At 44.1% G+C, this 17634-nt stretch overlaps 1 protein-coding gene across 3 annotated transcripts in view; it reads left to right on the top strand.

Moving 5' to 3' along the window:
* Nucleotides 1-13855, top strand: part of LOC139371478 (UF2 component of NDC80 kinetochore complex) — a 37249-nt gene extending 23394 nt beyond the window's left edge. For all 3 annotated transcript variants that reach the window (XM_071111925.1, XM_071111926.1, XM_071111924.1), the window contains exons 6-13: nucleotides 3359-3456; nucleotides 7547-7620; nucleotides 7823-7916; nucleotides 8030-8092; nucleotides 8169-8447; nucleotides 9444-9619; nucleotides 11290-11425; nucleotides 13371-13855. In XM_071111925.1, coding sequence (XP_070968026.1) covers nucleotides 3359-3456; nucleotides 7547-7620; nucleotides 7823-7916; nucleotides 8030-8092; nucleotides 8169-8447; nucleotides 9444-9619; nucleotides 11290-11425; nucleotides 13371-13478 — 1028 coding nt within the window. In that variant the 3' untranslated portion in view covers nucleotides 13479-13855. The remainder of the gene's footprint in view (nucleotides 1-3358; nucleotides 3457-7546; nucleotides 7621-7822; nucleotides 7917-8029; nucleotides 8093-8168; nucleotides 8448-9443; nucleotides 9620-11289; nucleotides 11426-13370) is intronic.
* The last annotated feature ends 3779 nt before the right edge of the window (nucleotides 13856-17634 follow it).

Genomic DNA, 17634 nt, shown 5'->3' with positions numbered 1-17634 from the left:
TTCTCCCTGCAGGCAGTCACAGAGTCCGAGGTGCTAAAGGAGCTCCTTAAACTTGACCCCCAAAAAACATCTGGGTCAGATGGGGGGGCAGCAACCTTATCTCCAACTTTTTAGCCTTTCTCTCCTTTCTGGGGAGGTTCCCATTGCTTAGAAGGCAGCCACAGTTCGTCCTTTATTTAAAGGGGGAGATCAAGCTGATCCTAACTGTTATAGGCCTATTTCTATTATTCCCTGTTTATCAAAAGTGTTGGGAAAACTGGTCTAATCAACTGACTGGCTTTCTTGATGTCTATAGTATTCTCTCGGGTATGCAATCTGGTTTCCGCTCACATTATGGATGTGTCAATGCAACCTTAAAATAACTCAATGTCACCATTGTGCTGCTATTTTTATTGACTTGGCCATAGCTTTTGATACCGTAGACCATTCCGTTCTTGTGGGCCGTTCTTCGGAGAATTGGTGTCTCTGGGGGGGTCTTTGGCCTCCAAAACAAAGGTCATGTGTTTTGGTAAAAAGAATGCCCCTCTTCCCACGTGTTATTACTACCGCTGAGGGTTTAGAGCTTGAGGTAGTCACCTCATACAAGTACTTGGGAGTATGGCTAGATGGTGCACTGTCCTTCTCTCAGCACATATCAAAGCTGCAGGTTAAAGTTAAATCTAGACTTGGTTTCCTCTATCGTAATCGCTCCTCCTTCACCCCAGCTGCCAAACTAACCCTGATTCAGATGACCATCCTACCCAGGCTAGAGTACGGAGACATAATTTATAGATCGGCAGGTAAGGGTGCTCTCGAGCGGCTAGACGTTATTTACCATTTGACCATCAGATTTGTCACCAATGCTCCTTATATGACACGTCACTGCACTCTATACTCCTCATCTCTGTATACCCATTGCAAGACCCACTGGTTGATGCTTATTTATAAAACCCTCTTAGACCTCACTCCCTCCTGAGATATCTACTGCAGCCCTCATCCTTCACATACAATACCCGCTCTGCCAGTCACATCCTGCTAAAGGTCCCCAAAGCACACACATCCCTGGGTTGCTCGTCTTTTCAGTTCACTGCAGCTAGCGACTGGAACGAGCTGCAAAAAACACTAAACTGGACAGTTTTATCTCCATCTCTTCATTAAAAGACTCAATCATGGACTCTTACTGACAGTTGTGGCTGCTTTGTGTGATGTATTGTTGTCTCTACCTTCTTGACCTTTGTGCTGTTGACTGCCCATTTAATGTTTGTACCATTTTTTTTTTTTTTTTTTGCTACCATGTTATGTTGTGTTGCTACCATGCTGTGTTTCTGCCTTACTATGTTGTTGTCTTAGGTCTCTCTTTATGTAGTGTTATGTTTTCTCGTTGTGATGTGTGTTTTGTCCTATATTTGATATTGTATTTATTTATTTTAATCCCAGGCCCACGTCCCTGCAGGCGGCCTTTTGCCTTTTGGTAGGCCGTCATTGTAAATAATAATTTGTTCCTAACTGACTTGCCTACTTAAATTGAGCTCAGGTGCATTCTGTTTCTATTGATCATCCTTGAGATGTTTCTACAACTTGATTCACCTGTGGTAAATTCAATTGATTGGACATGATTTGGAAAGGCACACATGTCTATATAAGATCCACAGCATGTCAGAGCAAAAACCAAGCCATGTGGTCGAAGGAATTGTCCGTAGAGCTCAGAGACAGGATTGTGTCGAGGCACAGATCTGGGGAATGGTACCAAAAGATGTCTGCAGAATTGAAGGTGTCCAAGAACACAGTGGCCTCCATCATTCTTCAATGGAAGGCGTTTGGAACCACCAAGACTCTTCCTACAGTGGTGGTGCATGTCAGAGCAAAAAGCAAGCCATGAGGTCGAAGGAATTGTCCATAGAGCTCTGAGACAGTAACTTCTTAAATGGAAGAAGACTCTTCCTAGAGTGGGCTGTCCAGCCAAACTGTGCAACCGTGGTCAGAGAGGTGACCAAGAACCCAATGGACACTCTGACAGAGCTCCAGAGTTCTTCTGTGGAGATTGGAGAACCATCCAGAAGGACAACCATCTCTGCAGCTCTCCACCAATCAGACCTTTATGGTAGAGTGGCTAGATGGAAGCCACTCCTCAGTAAAAGGCACATGGCAGCCCACTTGGAATTTGCCAATAGGCACTAAAGACTCAGACCATGAGAAACAAGATTCTCTGGTCTGATGAAACCAAGATGGAACTCTTTTGCCTGAATGCCCAGCATCTCGTCTGGAAGAAACCTGCCACCATCCCTACTGTGAAGCACATGGTGGAAGCATCATGCTGTGGGATGTTTTTCAGCGGCAGGGACTGGGAAACTAGTCAGGATCGAGGCAAAGATGAACAGAGCAAAGTACAGAGATCCTTGATGAAAACCTGCTCCAGAGCGCTCAAACAGGACAATGAGCCGAAGCACACAGCCAAGACCACGCAGGAGTGGCTTCAGGACCAGTCTCGTAATGTCCTCGAGTGGCCCAGCCAGAGCTCAGACTTGAACCCAATCGAACATCTCTGTAGAGACCTGAAAATAGCTGTGCAGCAACGCTCCCCATCCAACCTGACAGAGCTTGAGAAGATCTTCAGAGAAGAATGGGAGAAACTCCCCAGATACAGGTGTGCCAAGCTTGTAGCGTCATACCCTAGAAGACTCGAGGCGATACATCACGCAAAGCAGCCACAACCGTCAGTAAGACTGTCCATGATTGAGTCTTTGAATGAAGAGATGGAGATAAAACTGTCCAGTTTGAGTGTTTGTTGCAGCTCGTTCCAGTCGCTAGCTGCAGCGAACTGAAAAGAGGAGCGACCCAGGGATGTGTGTGCTTTAACAGAATGTGACTGGCAGAACGGGTGTTGTTTGTGGAGGTTGAGGGCTGCAGTAGACATCTCTTATTGGGGGAGAGTGTGACTGAGCACACAAATGAGGGTTGAGGGTGACGGAGAGCACAAATGAGGGTTGAGGGTGACGGAGAGCACAAATGAGGGTTGAGGGTGAAAGAGCACAACTGAGGGTCGCACACTAGCTCACGACCTCCATCAGCAGCAGATTTTAATTTACAATGGGAAATTAATGTTTCTGTTAGTGCATTGCATCAATTAATTCCTTTAATCAAACCAAATAGTTTTAAACTACAACGTACCGTATTAGAGAGCCCATGTATCGAATCGTCTTGAAAGGGAAAGATGCACATCCCTAGCGTCATTCGATGGTTGTGTGCCATGTCATCGACTGTGCAGTTAGACACCAGATTGCTAATTCATATCATGTGGTTAGCTGATATGTTAAATCTCTATCCACGCCCACCACCCTTAGATAACCTTCCTATCTCCCTGTCTGTCCTTCCTTTACAGAGGTGAAGAGGACGGTGACCATCCTGAGTGGCATCATGAACTACCTTCACTTCAGGAAGCAGAGGCTTGATATGACTATGGGACACCAGGAGAGATTTGTAAGTCTGACTGAGATACATTATCCCCTACTGCTCCGTTACCACTGAGACACATTATCCCCTACTGCTCAGTTACCCACTGGGACACATTATCCCCTACTGCTCAGTTACCACTGGGACACATTATCCCCTACTGCTCAGTTACAACTGGGACACATTATCCCCTACTGCTCAGTTACAACTGAGACACATTATCCCCTACTGCTCAGTCACAACTGGGACACATTATCCCCTACTGCTCAGTTACAACTGGGACACATTATCCCCTACTGCTCAGTTACAACTGGGACACATTATCCCCTACTGCTCAGTCACAACTGGGACACATTATCCCCTACTGCTCAGTTACCACTGGGACACATTATCCCCTACTGCTCAGTTACAACTGGGACACATTATCCCCTACTGCTCAGTTACAGCTGGGACACATTTCCCCCTACTGCTCAGTTACCGCTGAGACAAATTATCCCCTACTGCTCAGTTACCGCTGAGACAAATTATCCCCTACTGCTCAGACACATTGTCAGAGACAGGACTTTCTGTGCTGTGAGGGTAGGCTATATGGTGTAACAACAGAATGTTGGATGGTTGCACTAAAAAGCATTGTACCAGACTAGCTGCATTGTGTTCTAAGATGACACAGACTAAACACTACTATGTGTTTCATTGTGTGCTTTATTAGTATGGTACTGTAACAGTAGTCTGTACTTTGTGAAGGGTATGGTACAGTATAGAGGTTGACCGATTATGATTTTTCAACACCGATACCGATTTATTGGAGGACCAAAAAAGCTGATATACGTATATGTGTATATGTATATACGTATATGTGTATATGTATATACGTATGTATATATATATATATGTGTGTGTATATATATATATATATATGTGTATGTATATACGTGTGTGTGTATATATATGTATATACGTGTGTGTGTATATATATATGTATATACGTGTGTGTATATATATATGTATATACGTGTGTGTATATACGTGTGTGTATATACATGTATATACGTGTGTGTATATACATGTATATACGTGTGTGTATATACATGTATATACGTGTGTGTATATACATGTATATACGTGTGTGTATATACATGTATATACGTGTGTGTATATACATGTATGTACACGTGTGTGTATATACATGTATGTACACGTGTGTGTATATACATGTATATACGTGTGTGTATATACATGTATGTACACGTGTGTGTATATACATGTATATACGTGTGTGTATATACATGTATGTACACGTGTGTGTATATACGTGTGTGTATATACATGTATGTACACGTGTGTGTGTATATACATGTATGTACACGTGTGTGTATATATATGTATATACGTGTGTGTATATGTATGTATATACGTGTGTGTATATATGTATGTATATATGTGTGTGTATATATATATGTATATACGTGTGTATATATATATATATATATATATACGTGTGTGTGTGTGTATGTATATATATATGTATATATATATATATATGTATATATATATGTATGTGTGTGTGTGTGTGTGTGTGTAATAATGACAATATTGAATTAACAATGAACACTTTTTTATTTTAACTTTGGTTTAAATAATGCAAAAACACAGTGTTGGAGAAGAAAGTAAAAGTGCAATATGTGCCATGTAAAAAAGCTAATGTTTAAGTTCCTTGCTCAGAACTTGAGAACATATGAAAGCTGGTGGTTCCTTTTAACATGAGACTTCAATATTCCCAGTTAAGAAGTTTTAGGTTGTAGTTATTATAGCAATTATGACGCAATAACTATTTATCTCTATACCATTTGTATTTCATATACCTTTTGACTACTGGATGTTCTTATAGGCACTTTAGTATTTCCAGCCTAATCTTGGGAGTTCATAGGCTTGAAGTCATACACAGCGCTGTGCTTCGAGCATTGCTAAGAGCTGCTGTTTGAATGAATGCTTACGAGCCTGCTGCTGCCTACCACCGCTCAGTCAGACCGCTCTATCAAATATTAAATCATAGACTTAATTATAATATAATAAACACACAGAAATACAAGCCATTGGTCATTAATATGGTCAAATCCGGAAGCTAACATTTCAGGGGAAAAAAATGCTTATTCTTTCAGTGAAATACGGAACCATTCTGTATTTTATCGAATGGGTGGCAACCCTAAGTCTAAGCATTGCTGTTACATTGCACAACCTTCAATGTTATGTAATAATTATGTAAAATTCTGGCAAATTAATTACAGGCTTTGTTAGGAATAAATGGCCTTTCAACAGTTCGTAACAAGCCAGGCGGCCCAAACTGCTGCATATACCCTGACTCTGCTTGCACTGAACGCAAGAGATGTGACACAATTTCCCTAGTCAATATTGCCTGCTAACATGCATTTATTTTAAAACCTCTTAGAGCGGAGATCCCGCTAGCGGGATCAAATTCGACAACATCCGGTGAAATCGGAGTGCGCCAAATTCAAAATACAAAATCGTAATATTACACATTCATGAAAATACAAGTGTCATACATGATTATTAAGCTTAGAATCTTGGTAATCGAACTGCGTTGTCAGATTTCAAAAAGGCTTCATGGCGAAAGCATAGCATTCGATTGTCTGAGGACAGTGCCCCACAACAACATTCTTTTCAAACGAGCACAGGCGACACCAAATAGCAATACAATGAATTACTTACTTTTGAAGAGCATCCTCTGTTTGCAATCCCAGGGGTCCCAGCTACTCAATGAATGGTTGTTTTGTTCAATAAAGTCGTTCTTTATATCCCAAAAACGCTGTTTAGTTGGCGCCATTGAATACAATAATCCAGTCCTTCAACATGCATACAAAGGATTCCAAAAAGTTTGAGTCAATGTTTTTTTTTATTAATCCTCATGTTGTCTAATATCTAAATAAATGATCATATTTCAGACGGATATTACCATGTTCAATAGCAAAAAAAGAACAAAGAGCGCGCCCACGTTCACACGCGCAAAAAGACTTGGAACGACTACAAATAGTTCTTCATTAAAAAAAGAAAGAAACAAGCCTAAAACCTTGTATAAAGACTGTTGACATCTACTGGAAGCCAAAGGTACTGCAATCTGGGAGGTGGAAATGAGAAATTTCAATAGCATTGCATTGGAAGTCATTCTGAGCTCCCAAAAAAATAATTCCTGATTGATTTTCCTCTGGTTTTTGCCTGCAATATCAGTTCTGTTATACTCCCAGACATTATTTTAACAGTTTTAGAAACTTTAGAGTGTTTTCTATCAAATTCTACCAATTATATGCATGTCCTAGCTTCTGGGCCTGAGTAACAGGCAGTTTACTTTGGGCACGTCAGACAGGCAGAAATTCAGGAAACTAGCCTTACTCGCAGAGGTTAACTACATATGCAGGTAAACAAAAACTATACTCCTGTGTATTGATTTTAAGGAAGGCATTGATGTTTATGGTTACATTTGTGCAACGATTGTGCTTTTTTCGCGAATGTGCTTTTGTTAAATCATCACTCGTTTGGCGAAGTTGAAGTAGGCTGTGATTCGATGATAAATTAACAGGTACCGCATTAACGACAATCTCGTTAACTACACATGGTTGATGATATTACTAGGTTAACTAGTAATTATGTGAAGATTGATTGTTTTTTTTGTAAGATAAGTTTAATGCTAGCTAGCAACTTACCTTGGCTCATTGCAGCCACAAGGTCCTTTTGACGCTGCACTCGCGTAACAGGTGGTCAACCTGCCACAGTCTCCTCGTGGATTGCAATGTAATTGGCCATAACCGGTGTCCAAATTGGCTGATTACGAATTGTTATGAAATCAGCCCTAATTAATCGGCTGACCTCTGGTACGGTAGGTTAGGGTTGTATATGGCACGGTAGCGTAGTGTGAAGGGTACAGTAGCGTAGTGTGAAGGGTACGGTAGTGTTGTGTGAATGGTACTGTAGGGTATGGTAGGGTTGTGTGAAGGGCAGGGTACGGTAGGGTACTGTAATGTGCAGGGTATGGTAGTGTGACGGGTACGGTAGGGTACAGTAGTGTGAAGGGTATGGTAACAGTAGTGTGTTCTCGTTGTTTCAGAGAGAAGACATGGACAAGCTTCAGGCTTACTCACGAGGAACTAAAGACGCTCAGAAGAAAATGGACAAGCTGACGTAAGTGTTGAACGAGTGAAGGAGAGGATGCCACAAGACTATTGAGATGCAGCCCTGGAAGATGAAACGATCTGTAGTGCATTAGACTATTGAGATGCAGCCCTGGAAGATGAAACGATCTGTAGTGCATTAGACTATTGAGATGCAGCCCTGGAAGATGAAACGATCTGTTGTACTTCTGACCTCTGACTCCTCTCTCCAGTACCATCCCCCCAGAGCAGCAGGCTGAAGCGAGGGAATTGGACTCTGCTCTGTCTGACCTGCAGACCAACACCATGCACCAATACCAGGAAGTGGTAGGTACAGTACTCCACCAGGTCATATTCATTAGGTACCATACAGAACAAAAGACAACTGGGGAGGGACTATGTGGACTTGTTCAAGAAGAAACCTTTATGTTTCGTTTCAGAATGCTATCAATGAGAATATTGCAGAGTGGAAAACGGAGATGGCAGAGAAGTCCCAAAAATTGGTACGTTATGATCAAGCTGAAGAATGCTTTGAAATGTTAAAATGATTATCCTACGACTAAAATGTGTGTCTGTCAGACCCAGTTGAAGGTTGATGTGGCCACTCTAAAGGAGAACATTTGTAAGCTAAAGTCTCAGATCGTTGAGTCTCCTGAAGAGATGAAGATTCAGATGGAGAAGATGAAGGAAAATGTGAAGAACATCAAGCTGGCCATCGAGACGGCAGACGAGCGTCTGGTAGGGCTGCAGAGTAATGTCCAGGGTGTGACTCACAGCGAGGCTGACATCCAGCTGATATTTAAACTACTGCAAGACCTCCAGAGCTCCATGAACAAGACCCAACAGCACCAGGAAGAGGTTAGTACTGTTGTTGTTGTTGTTAGACCCAACAGCACCAGGAAGAGGTTAGTACTGTTGTTGTTGTTAGACCCAACAGCACCAGGAAGAGGTTAGTACTGTTGTTGTTGTTAGACCCAACAGCACCAGGAAGATGTTAGTACTGTTGTTGATGTTAGACCCAACAGCACCAGGAAGAGGTTAGTACTGTTGTTGATATTGTTAGACCCAACAGCACCAGGAAGAGGTTAGTACTGTTGTTGTTGTTAGACCCAACAGCACCAGGAAGAGGTTAGTACTGTTGTTGATATTGTTAGACCCAACAGCACCAGGAAGAGGTTAGTACTGTTGTTGTTGATGTTAGACCCAACAGCACCAGGAAGAGGTTAGTACTGTTGTTGTTGTTAGACCCAACAGCACCAGGAAGAGGTTAGTACTGTTGTTGTTGTTAGACCCAACAGCATCAGGAAGAGGTTAGTACTGTTGTTGTTGTTAGACCCAACAGCACCAGGTAGAGGTTAGTACTGTTGTTGTTGTTAGACCCAACAGCACCAGGAAGAGGTTAGTACTGTTGTTGTTGTTAGACCCAACAGCATCAGGAAGAGGTTGGTACTGTTGTTGTTGTTAGACCCAACTTCACCAGGAAGAGGTTAGTACTGTTGTTGTTAGACCCAACAGTACCAGGAAGAGGGTAGTACTGTTGTTGTTAGACCCAACAGCACCAGGAAGAGGTTGGTACTGTTGTTGTTGTTAGACCCAACAGCACCAGGAAAAGGTTAGTACTGTTGTTAGACCCAACAGCTCCAGTACCGCTGTGTACTGTGTTACTGTCCAACGGTGTTACTGTCCTACTGTGTTACTGTCCTACTGTGTTACTGCTTTACTGTCCTACTGTGTTACTGTCCTACTGTGTTACTGCTTTACTGTCCTACTGTGTTACTGTCCTACTTGGACCTCAAATGTAATGCTTTTGCCGTCTGAGGTGCAATAGGCTAAGGTGTGTGTGTGTGTGTGTAGGCCCAGGCTCTGGTGTGTGTGTATGAGGCACAGCAGAAGGAACTGAAGAACCATAGTGTGGAGGAGGGCCAGCTGAAGAGATCTTTAGGGATGAAGATGGACAAGGAGTCCAAACAACATATACGACGACAGAAGAAGAAGGAGATTAAGGATCAATACATTGAGGATGTACTGGGGTAGGAGAGGGGAACGAGTAGGGGAGGAGAAGCGTAAATGAGGGGAGGAGAAGCGTAGATGAGGGGAGGAGAAGCGTAGATGAGGGGAGGAGAAGTGTAGATGAGGGGAGGAGAAGTGTAGATGAGGGGAGGAGAAGCGTAGATGAGGGGAGGAGAAGCGTAGATGAGGGGAGGAGAAGCGTAGATGAGGGGAGGAGAAGCGTAGATGAGGGGAGGAGAAGCGTAGATGAGGGGAGGAGAAGAGTAGATGAGGGGAGGAGATGAGGGGAGGAGAAGAGTAGATGAGGGGAGGAGAAGAGTAGATGGGGGGAGGAGATAAGTAGATGGGGGGAGGAGAAGAGTAGATGAGGGGAGGAGAAGAGTAGATGAGGGGAGGAGAAGAGTAGATGAGGGGAGGAGAAGAGAAGATGAGGGGAGGAGAAGAGAAGATGAGGGGAAGAGAAGATGAGGGGAGGAGAAGAGAAGATGAGGGGAGGAGAAGAGAAGAGTGGGGAGGGGAAGAGAAGAGAAGAGTAGGGAGGGGAGGAGAAGAGTAGGGAGGAGAAGAGTAGGGAGGGGAAGAGTAGGGAGGGGAGGGGAGGAGAAGAGTAGAGAGGGGAAGAGTAGAGAGGGGAGGAGAAGACTAGGGTGGAGGAGAAGACTAGGGAGGGGAGGAGAAGAGTAGGGGGAGGGGAGGGGAGGAGAAGAGTAGGGAGGGGAAGAGTAGAGAGGGGAGGAGAAGACTAGGGGGGGGGAGTGGGGGGGGGGAGAAGAGTAGGGAGGGGAGGAGAGGAGAAGAGTAGGGAGGAGTAGAAGAGTAGAGAGGAGTAGGGAGGGGAGGAGAAGAGTAGGGGGAGGGGAGGAGAAGAGGAGGGGGAGGGGAGGAGAAGAGTAGGGAGGGGAGGAGAAAAGTAGGGAGGGGAGGAGAAGAGTAGGGAGGGGAGAGGGGAGGAGAAGAGTAGAGAGGGGAAGAGTAGAGAGGGGAGGAGAAGACTAAGGGGGGGAGGAGAGTAGAGAGGGGAGGAGAAGAGTAGGGAGGGGAGGAGAAGACTAGGAGGGAGGAGAGGAGTGGGGAGGGGAGGAGAAGAGTAGAGAGGGGAGGAGAAGACTAGGCGAGAGGAGTGGGGAGGGGAGGAGAAGAGTAGAGAGGGGAAGAGAAGAGTAGGGAGGGGAGGGGAGAGGGGAGGAGAAGAGTAGGGAGGGGAAGAGTAGAGAGGGGAGGAGAAGAATAGGGTGGAGGAGAAGAGTAGGGGGAGGGGAGGAGAAGAGTAGGGAGGGGAGTTGTAGAGGAATAGGGATGGGAGGAGAAGAGAAGTAGAGAGGGGAGGAGAAGTGTGCGGGGAGGAGAACAGAGAAGAGTAGGGAGGGGAGGAGAAGAGTAGAGAAGGGAGGGGAGGAGAAGAAGTGTGGGGAGGAGAAGTAGAGAGGGGAGGAGAAAGGAAGTGTGGGGAGGAGAAGGGAAGTGTGGGGAGGAGAAGTAGAGAGGGGAGGAGAAGGGAAGTGTGGGGAGGAGAAGTAGAGAGGGGAGGAGAAGGGAAGTGTGGGGAGGAGAAGTAGAGAGGGGAGGAGAGGAGAATAGTAGGGAGGGGAGGAGAAGGGAAGAGAATAGTAGGGAGGGGAGGAGAAGAGTAGGGAGGGGAAGATAAGAGTAGGGAGGAGTATGCTTAAATGAAATATATGTGTCTCTATAGTCAGTGTGACAATGTTCACCAGAAGAGGGAGCAGATAGCGGACCAGATCCAGGAGAGAGACAGAGATTCTCAACACCTCCGCAGTCAGATGACCAACCTGAGGGACACCTGCAGTCAGGAGACTGAGAAAGCACAGGTAACACACCACAGGCACAACATAAATGTCTAGATGACCAACCTGAGGAACACCCGCAGTCAGGAGACGGCGAGAGCTCAGGTACTGTATATCTACACACCTTACATGTATAATATCTATAGTGTGAGGTATGTAGTTAAACAGTGTTATATAAATATATATATACACACACACAGTGCCTTGCGAAAGTATTCGGCCCCCTTGAACTTTGCGACCTTTTGCCACATTTCAGGCTTCAAACATAAAGATATAAAACTGTATTTTTTTGTGAAGAATCAACAACAAGTGGGACACAATCATGAAGTGGAACAACATTTATTGGATATTTCAAACTTTTTTAACAAATCAAAAACTGAAAAATTGGGCGTGCAAAATTATTCAGCCCCCTTAAGTTAATACTTTGTAGCGCCACCTTTTGCTGCGATTACATCTATAAGTCGCTTGGGGTATGTCTCTATCAGTTTTGCACATCGAGAGACTGACATTTTTTTCCATTCCTCCTTGCAAAACAGCTCGAGCTCAGTGAGGTTGGATGGAGAGCATTTGTGAACAGCAGTTTTCAGTTCTTTCCACAGATTCTCGATTGGATTCAGGTCTGGACTTGGCCATTCTAACACCTGGATATGTTTATTTTTGAACCATTCCATTGTAGATTTTGCTTTATGTTTTGGATCATTGTCTTGTTGGAAGACAAATCTCCGTCCCAGTCTCAGGTCTTTTGCAGACTCCATCAGGTTTTCTTCCAGAATGGTCCTGTATTTGGCTCCATCCATCTTCCCATCAATTTTAACCATCTTCCCTGTCCCTGCTGAAGAAAAGCAGGCCCACCACCACCATGCTGCCACCACCATGTTTGACAGTGGGGACGATGTGTTCAGGGTGATGAGCTGTGTTGCTTTTACGCCAAACATAATGTTTTGCATTGTTGCCAAAAAGTTCAATTTTGGTTTCATCTGACCAGAGCACCTTCTTCCGCATGTTTGGTGTGTCTCCCAGGTGGCTTGTGGCAAACTTTAAACGACACTTTTTATGGATATCTTTAAGAAATGGCTTTCTTCTTGCCACTCTTCCATAAAGGCCAGATTTGTGCAATATACGACTGATTGTTGTCCTATGAACAGAGTCTCCCACCTCAGCTGTAGATCTCTGCAGTTCATCCAGAGTGATCATGGGCCTCTTGGCTGCATCTCTGATCAGTCTTCTCCTTGTATGAGCTGAAAGTTTAGAGGGACGGGCAGGTCTTGGTAGATTTGCAGTGGTCTGATACTTCTTCCATTTCAATATTATCGCTTGCACAGTGCTCCTTGGGATGTTTAAAGCTTGGGAAATATTTTTGTATCCAAATCCGGCTTTAAACTTCTTCACAACAGTATCTCGGACCTGCCTGGTGTGTTCCTTGTTCTTCATGATGCTCTCTGCGCTTTTAACGGACCTCTGAGACTATCACAGTGCAGGTGCATTTATACGGAGACTTGATTACACACAGGTGAATTGTATTTATCATCATTAGTCATTTAGGTCAACATTGGATCATTCAGAGATCCTCACTGAACTTCTGGAGAGAGTTTGCTGCACTGAAAGTAAATGGGCTGAATAATTTTGCACGCCCAATTTTTCAGTTTTTGATTTGTTAAAAAAGTTTGAAATATCCAATAAATGACGTTCCACTTCATGATTGTGTCCCACTTGTTGTTGATTCTTCACAAAAAATACAGTTTTATATCTTTGTTTGTAGCCTGAAATGTGGCAAAAGGTCGCAAAGTTCAAGGGGGCCGAATACTTTCGCAAGGCACTGTATATAGTGTAATATCTACACACCTTACAGGTTGGCAGGTCTGAATATGAATGCATTTTGCAACACAATTTTAAGTCCAAGTACACTGGTGCAATATCAACCTTGACACTGAACCAATCACCTTTTCATATTTCTCTATATGGCCACCAGGACTTGTTTGATCGTCTGCTGGCAGCTCTGGATCACTTCCATAAACGCATACAGAACCATGTCGTCGAGGGCAACAACGACATCGTCAAGATGACTGCTAACTTCTGACCCAGTGTAGTTGACTTCTCCACATCTCTGTCATTAGTTTAGCTCTGCTAACTTCTGACCCAGTGTAGTTGACTTCTCCACATCTCTGTCATTAGTTTAGCTCAGCTAACTTCTAACCCAGTGTAGTTGACTTCTCCACATCTCTGTCATTAGTTTAGCTCAGCTAACTTCTGACCCAGTGTAGTTGACTTCTCCACATCTCTGTCATTAGTTTAGCTCAGCTAACTTCTGACCCAGTGTAGTTCACTTCTCCACATCTGTCATTAGTTTAGCTCTGATAACTTCTAACCCAGTGTAGTTGACTCCTCTCCATGTCTTATTTTGGTAACATACAAACATGCAACTTTTATTTGTGAATAAAAATATCTATTCTCACTCTGCGGCGTCACCATCTGTTAATGTTTATTCATGTGACCACTTTTCAATTTTGTATATTAGACAAAACAATTGAATAGCATGACTATATAATTAGATGGTGTCGGAGGAGATAGCTGCTGTTTTACGGTCTCCAAACCAATTGTGCTATTGTGTTTTTTTGTGTAATTTGTAACTTATGTGTGCATTACTAGGACCTGAGAGGGTGGTACCCTCTCAGGTCCTGGAGCCGTACCGCCCTGTCAGGTCCTGGAACCTGAAAAGGGAGATATGGAGAACTAAAAGAGGGAAGTGGGAGTTTTAATTATTTTGCTAATAATGTGGTGTGCCCTACCTGCCCTGAATGACGGGTCGCCACAGCTGTTACCTGTTTTGGTTTCAAACCGTCCAGTTGGTGGCGGCAAAACACTTTGTTTTAGTGTAGCCCGCCATAAAACCCACAGAAAAAGAAGAAGAAGCAGCAGAATCTTCCTGTTTTTGTGGTTTTATTTTGAGATTTGCTCCCTGCAATTATGTGTTTGTCCAGTTTTGAGGTGCGTCTGTGCAAACTGGTGAGACATGAGAACACCTTTACAACTCTTTGATGCGGTCATATTCTGACAAGCAGCATCAAAAGACAACAGCTGGAGGGATATGTCACAGATCTCATCAAATCAAAATCAATTTATATAGCCCTTCTTACATCAGCTGATATCTCAAAGGGCTGTACAGAAACCCAGCCTAAAATCCCAAACAGCAAGCGATGCAGGTGTAGAAGCACGGTGGCTAGGAAACACTCCCTAGAAAGGCCAAAACCTAGGAAGAAACCTAGAGAGGAACCAGGTTATGAGGGGTGGCCAGTCACATTCTGGCTGTGCCGGGTGGAAATTAGAACACGGCCAAGATGTTCAAATGTTCATTGATGACCAGCAGGGTCAAATAATAATCACAGTAGTTGTCGAGGGTGAAACAAGTCAGCACCTCCGGAGTAAATGTCAGTTGGCTTTTCATAGGCGATTATTGAGAGTATCTCTACCGCTCCTGCTGTCTCTAGAGAGTTGAAAACAGCAGGTCTGGGACAGGTAGCACATCCGGTGAACATTAAATTTGAACACCGATATCAAAGAAATATTGAGAAAGATTTGGATTTGGGGCCGGTGTGTTCTCAATCTGAAATGGGTGAAGGAGAAGAGTGGGGCCGCAGTGTGTGTTTGTGGTCTTACGTTCAGCTGACCTACTTTTCTGGAAAGAAGAAATTCTGAGTGGGAAATTTTCAGTGTCTGTGTTGTGTCAAATCATACATATTAGCAGGGCTAGTTCAAACATCTGAAAACAGGCACTGTGGTGTTATAATGATTAGCAGATGTTTATGAAATCAGTTATTTTGGGTAAACATTTTAGCTCAACGTAGACCATGGAGATGTTTTAAGATTGCTTGCAATGTATTCTATTGTTTTGGCCATCTGCTTGTAGGGGTGGGGTGTGTGTGTGTGTGTGTGTGTTTTGGACAGCCCAGAGCAGAGCACTCAGGGCCCATCTACAGGTGGTTCATTGCCCCTTGGTTCATCATCTCACCGGCCTGGATCATCACCTCCCCGGCCCCTCTCCAAAGCCCAGGCCCTTCTCACCAACACCCAACCCACAGTCCAGGCGAACCCGTGCTCCCTGCCCTGCCCCAGTCTACCCAAGAGCCTCTAGGTGGATGCTGCAGTCTACCCAAGAACCTCTCGGTGGATGCTGCAGTCTACCCAAGAACCTCTAGGTGGATGCTGCAGTTTACCCAAGAGCCTCTAGGTGGATGCTGCAGTCTACCCAAGAGCCTCTCGGTGGATGCTGCAGTTTACCCAAGAGCCTCTAGGTGGATGCTGCAGTCTACCCAAGAGCCTCTCGGTGGATGCTGCAGTTTACCCAAGAGCCTCTCGGTGGATGCTGCAGTTTACCCAAGAGCCTCTAGGTGGATGCTGCAGTCTACCCAAGAGCCTCTAGGTGGATGCTGCAGTTTACCCAAGAGCCTCTAGGTGGATGCTGCAGTCTACCCAAGAGCCTCTAGGTCAGGGGTGTCAAAGTCAAATGGACGGAGGGCCAAATAAAAAAATCAGCTACAAGACGAGGGCCGGACTGTTCGAATGTTCATTGAAAAATTTTTAAATGACGCATATAGTCTAGTGAACCTAATTGAACCTACTGAAAACCTAACAAATATATTACAATATGATCAGATAAATAAAGCAATATTTTCTTATGGCTCTGTCAGTAATCTTTAATTTTCAACAGACACAAAAGACAAATTTCCTTTATATAAATATCCCCATAACATGAACATTAAATGAAAGAAACCGGTATTCAAGGCACCATCAGTAGACTATATTTTCTATTTTAGCAAAAGTGGGCTAAATTTACTTCAAAGAAAAAACAATAATAGCAATTTTCTATCATCCACTCAACTGAAATATTTTTAAAATATAATTGGATTGAAATACAAAAAAATAAAGTGCAAAAATCTATTAATCAAAAACAACACTTTGTTTAAGGAGAAGTAACATGCAGTGAAAACAAATATTAAATTTTAACTTTTAAACTTGAACTGAGTAAAAACTCTAAATATGTGATTGCACAGTAATGTTCACTTGTTTGAGGTTGAGGGTGATACTTGGTGGTGTCCCATCTTTTCCACAAGTTCATCAATGTTCGGGGTAAGGCTCTGAGCTGAAGAAATCCTCAGAATTGAGTGGAGGTGTTCAGCAGTAAGTCGACTTCTGTGTGATGTTTTGTTCAGGTTCATCAAAGAAAACAGTTGTTCACACAGGTATGTGCTGCCAAACATAGACAACGTTTGAGCAGCCTGGATGCGCAGCTGGGGCATTGTGCCGGGGAGGAAACGGGCGAACTCCGCAGCACCCACTGCCGCATATTTTGCCCTCAGTGCATCATTGCATTGGAGGTCAATCAACTCCATTTGGAGGTTTGGTGGTGAGCTTTCCACGTCAACAGCAAATGGGTTACCGAGCAGTTCCAACCTGCTTTTTTGTGCTTCAAAGTCAGCAAATCGGCGTCGAAAGTCAGCGGCAAGCATACCTATTTTATCAGCCAACTGTGTGCTCGGGAACGCACTGGTAGAGAGCTTCTCTTTCATGGTCTGGCAGCTGGGAAAGTGGCTCAAATTTTCTTTCCGCATCTGCGTCTCCCACAGAGTCAGTTTGGTTTTAAATGCCTTCACTGTACTGTACATATCAGAGATGACACGATCCCGACCCTGCAGCTGCAAGTTTATTGCATTCAGATGACTCGTAATGTCACACAGAAAAGCCATTTCACACAGAAACATTTCGTCTCGGAGTTGTGTTGTGTCTTTCCCTTTGCTGTCCAAGAACAGACAAATCTCCTCACGAAGCTCGAAACATCTTTGAAGCACCTTTCCCTGGCTTAGCCATCGCACCTCTGTGTGATAAGGCAAATCACCATGCTCCGTTTCTAACTCCGTCAGAAATGCCTTGAACTGGCGGTGATTCAAACCTTTGGCTCTGATAAAGTTAACTGTGCGCGTGATGATGCTCATTACATGCTCCATTTTCAAGGCTTTACCGCACAACGCTTCCTGGTGTATGATACAATGATAAGCTGTCAGCTCACCTGTCGCGTTTTCCTCTTGCATCTTTTCCCGTATCTTCGCCACCAGTCCGCTCCTGTGTCCACACATCGCAGGTGCTCCGTCGGTTGTCAAACCCACGAGTTTTTCCCAAGGCAGCTCCATCTCATTTACACATCTTGACACCTCTTCATACAAATCATGCCCCGTAGTTGT

The sequence above is a fragment of the Oncorhynchus clarkii genome, chromosome 17, assembly GCF_045791955.1.
Source record: "Oncorhynchus clarkii lewisi isolate Uvic-CL-2024 chromosome 17, UVic_Ocla_1.0, whole genome shotgun sequence".
In the NCBI taxonomy this organism is placed as follows: domain Eukaryota; kingdom Metazoa; phylum Chordata; class Actinopteri; order Salmoniformes; family Salmonidae; genus Oncorhynchus; species Oncorhynchus clarkii.
Note: the sequence above shows the minus strand (reverse complement) of the source record. Positions and strands in the feature narration are given on the sequence as shown.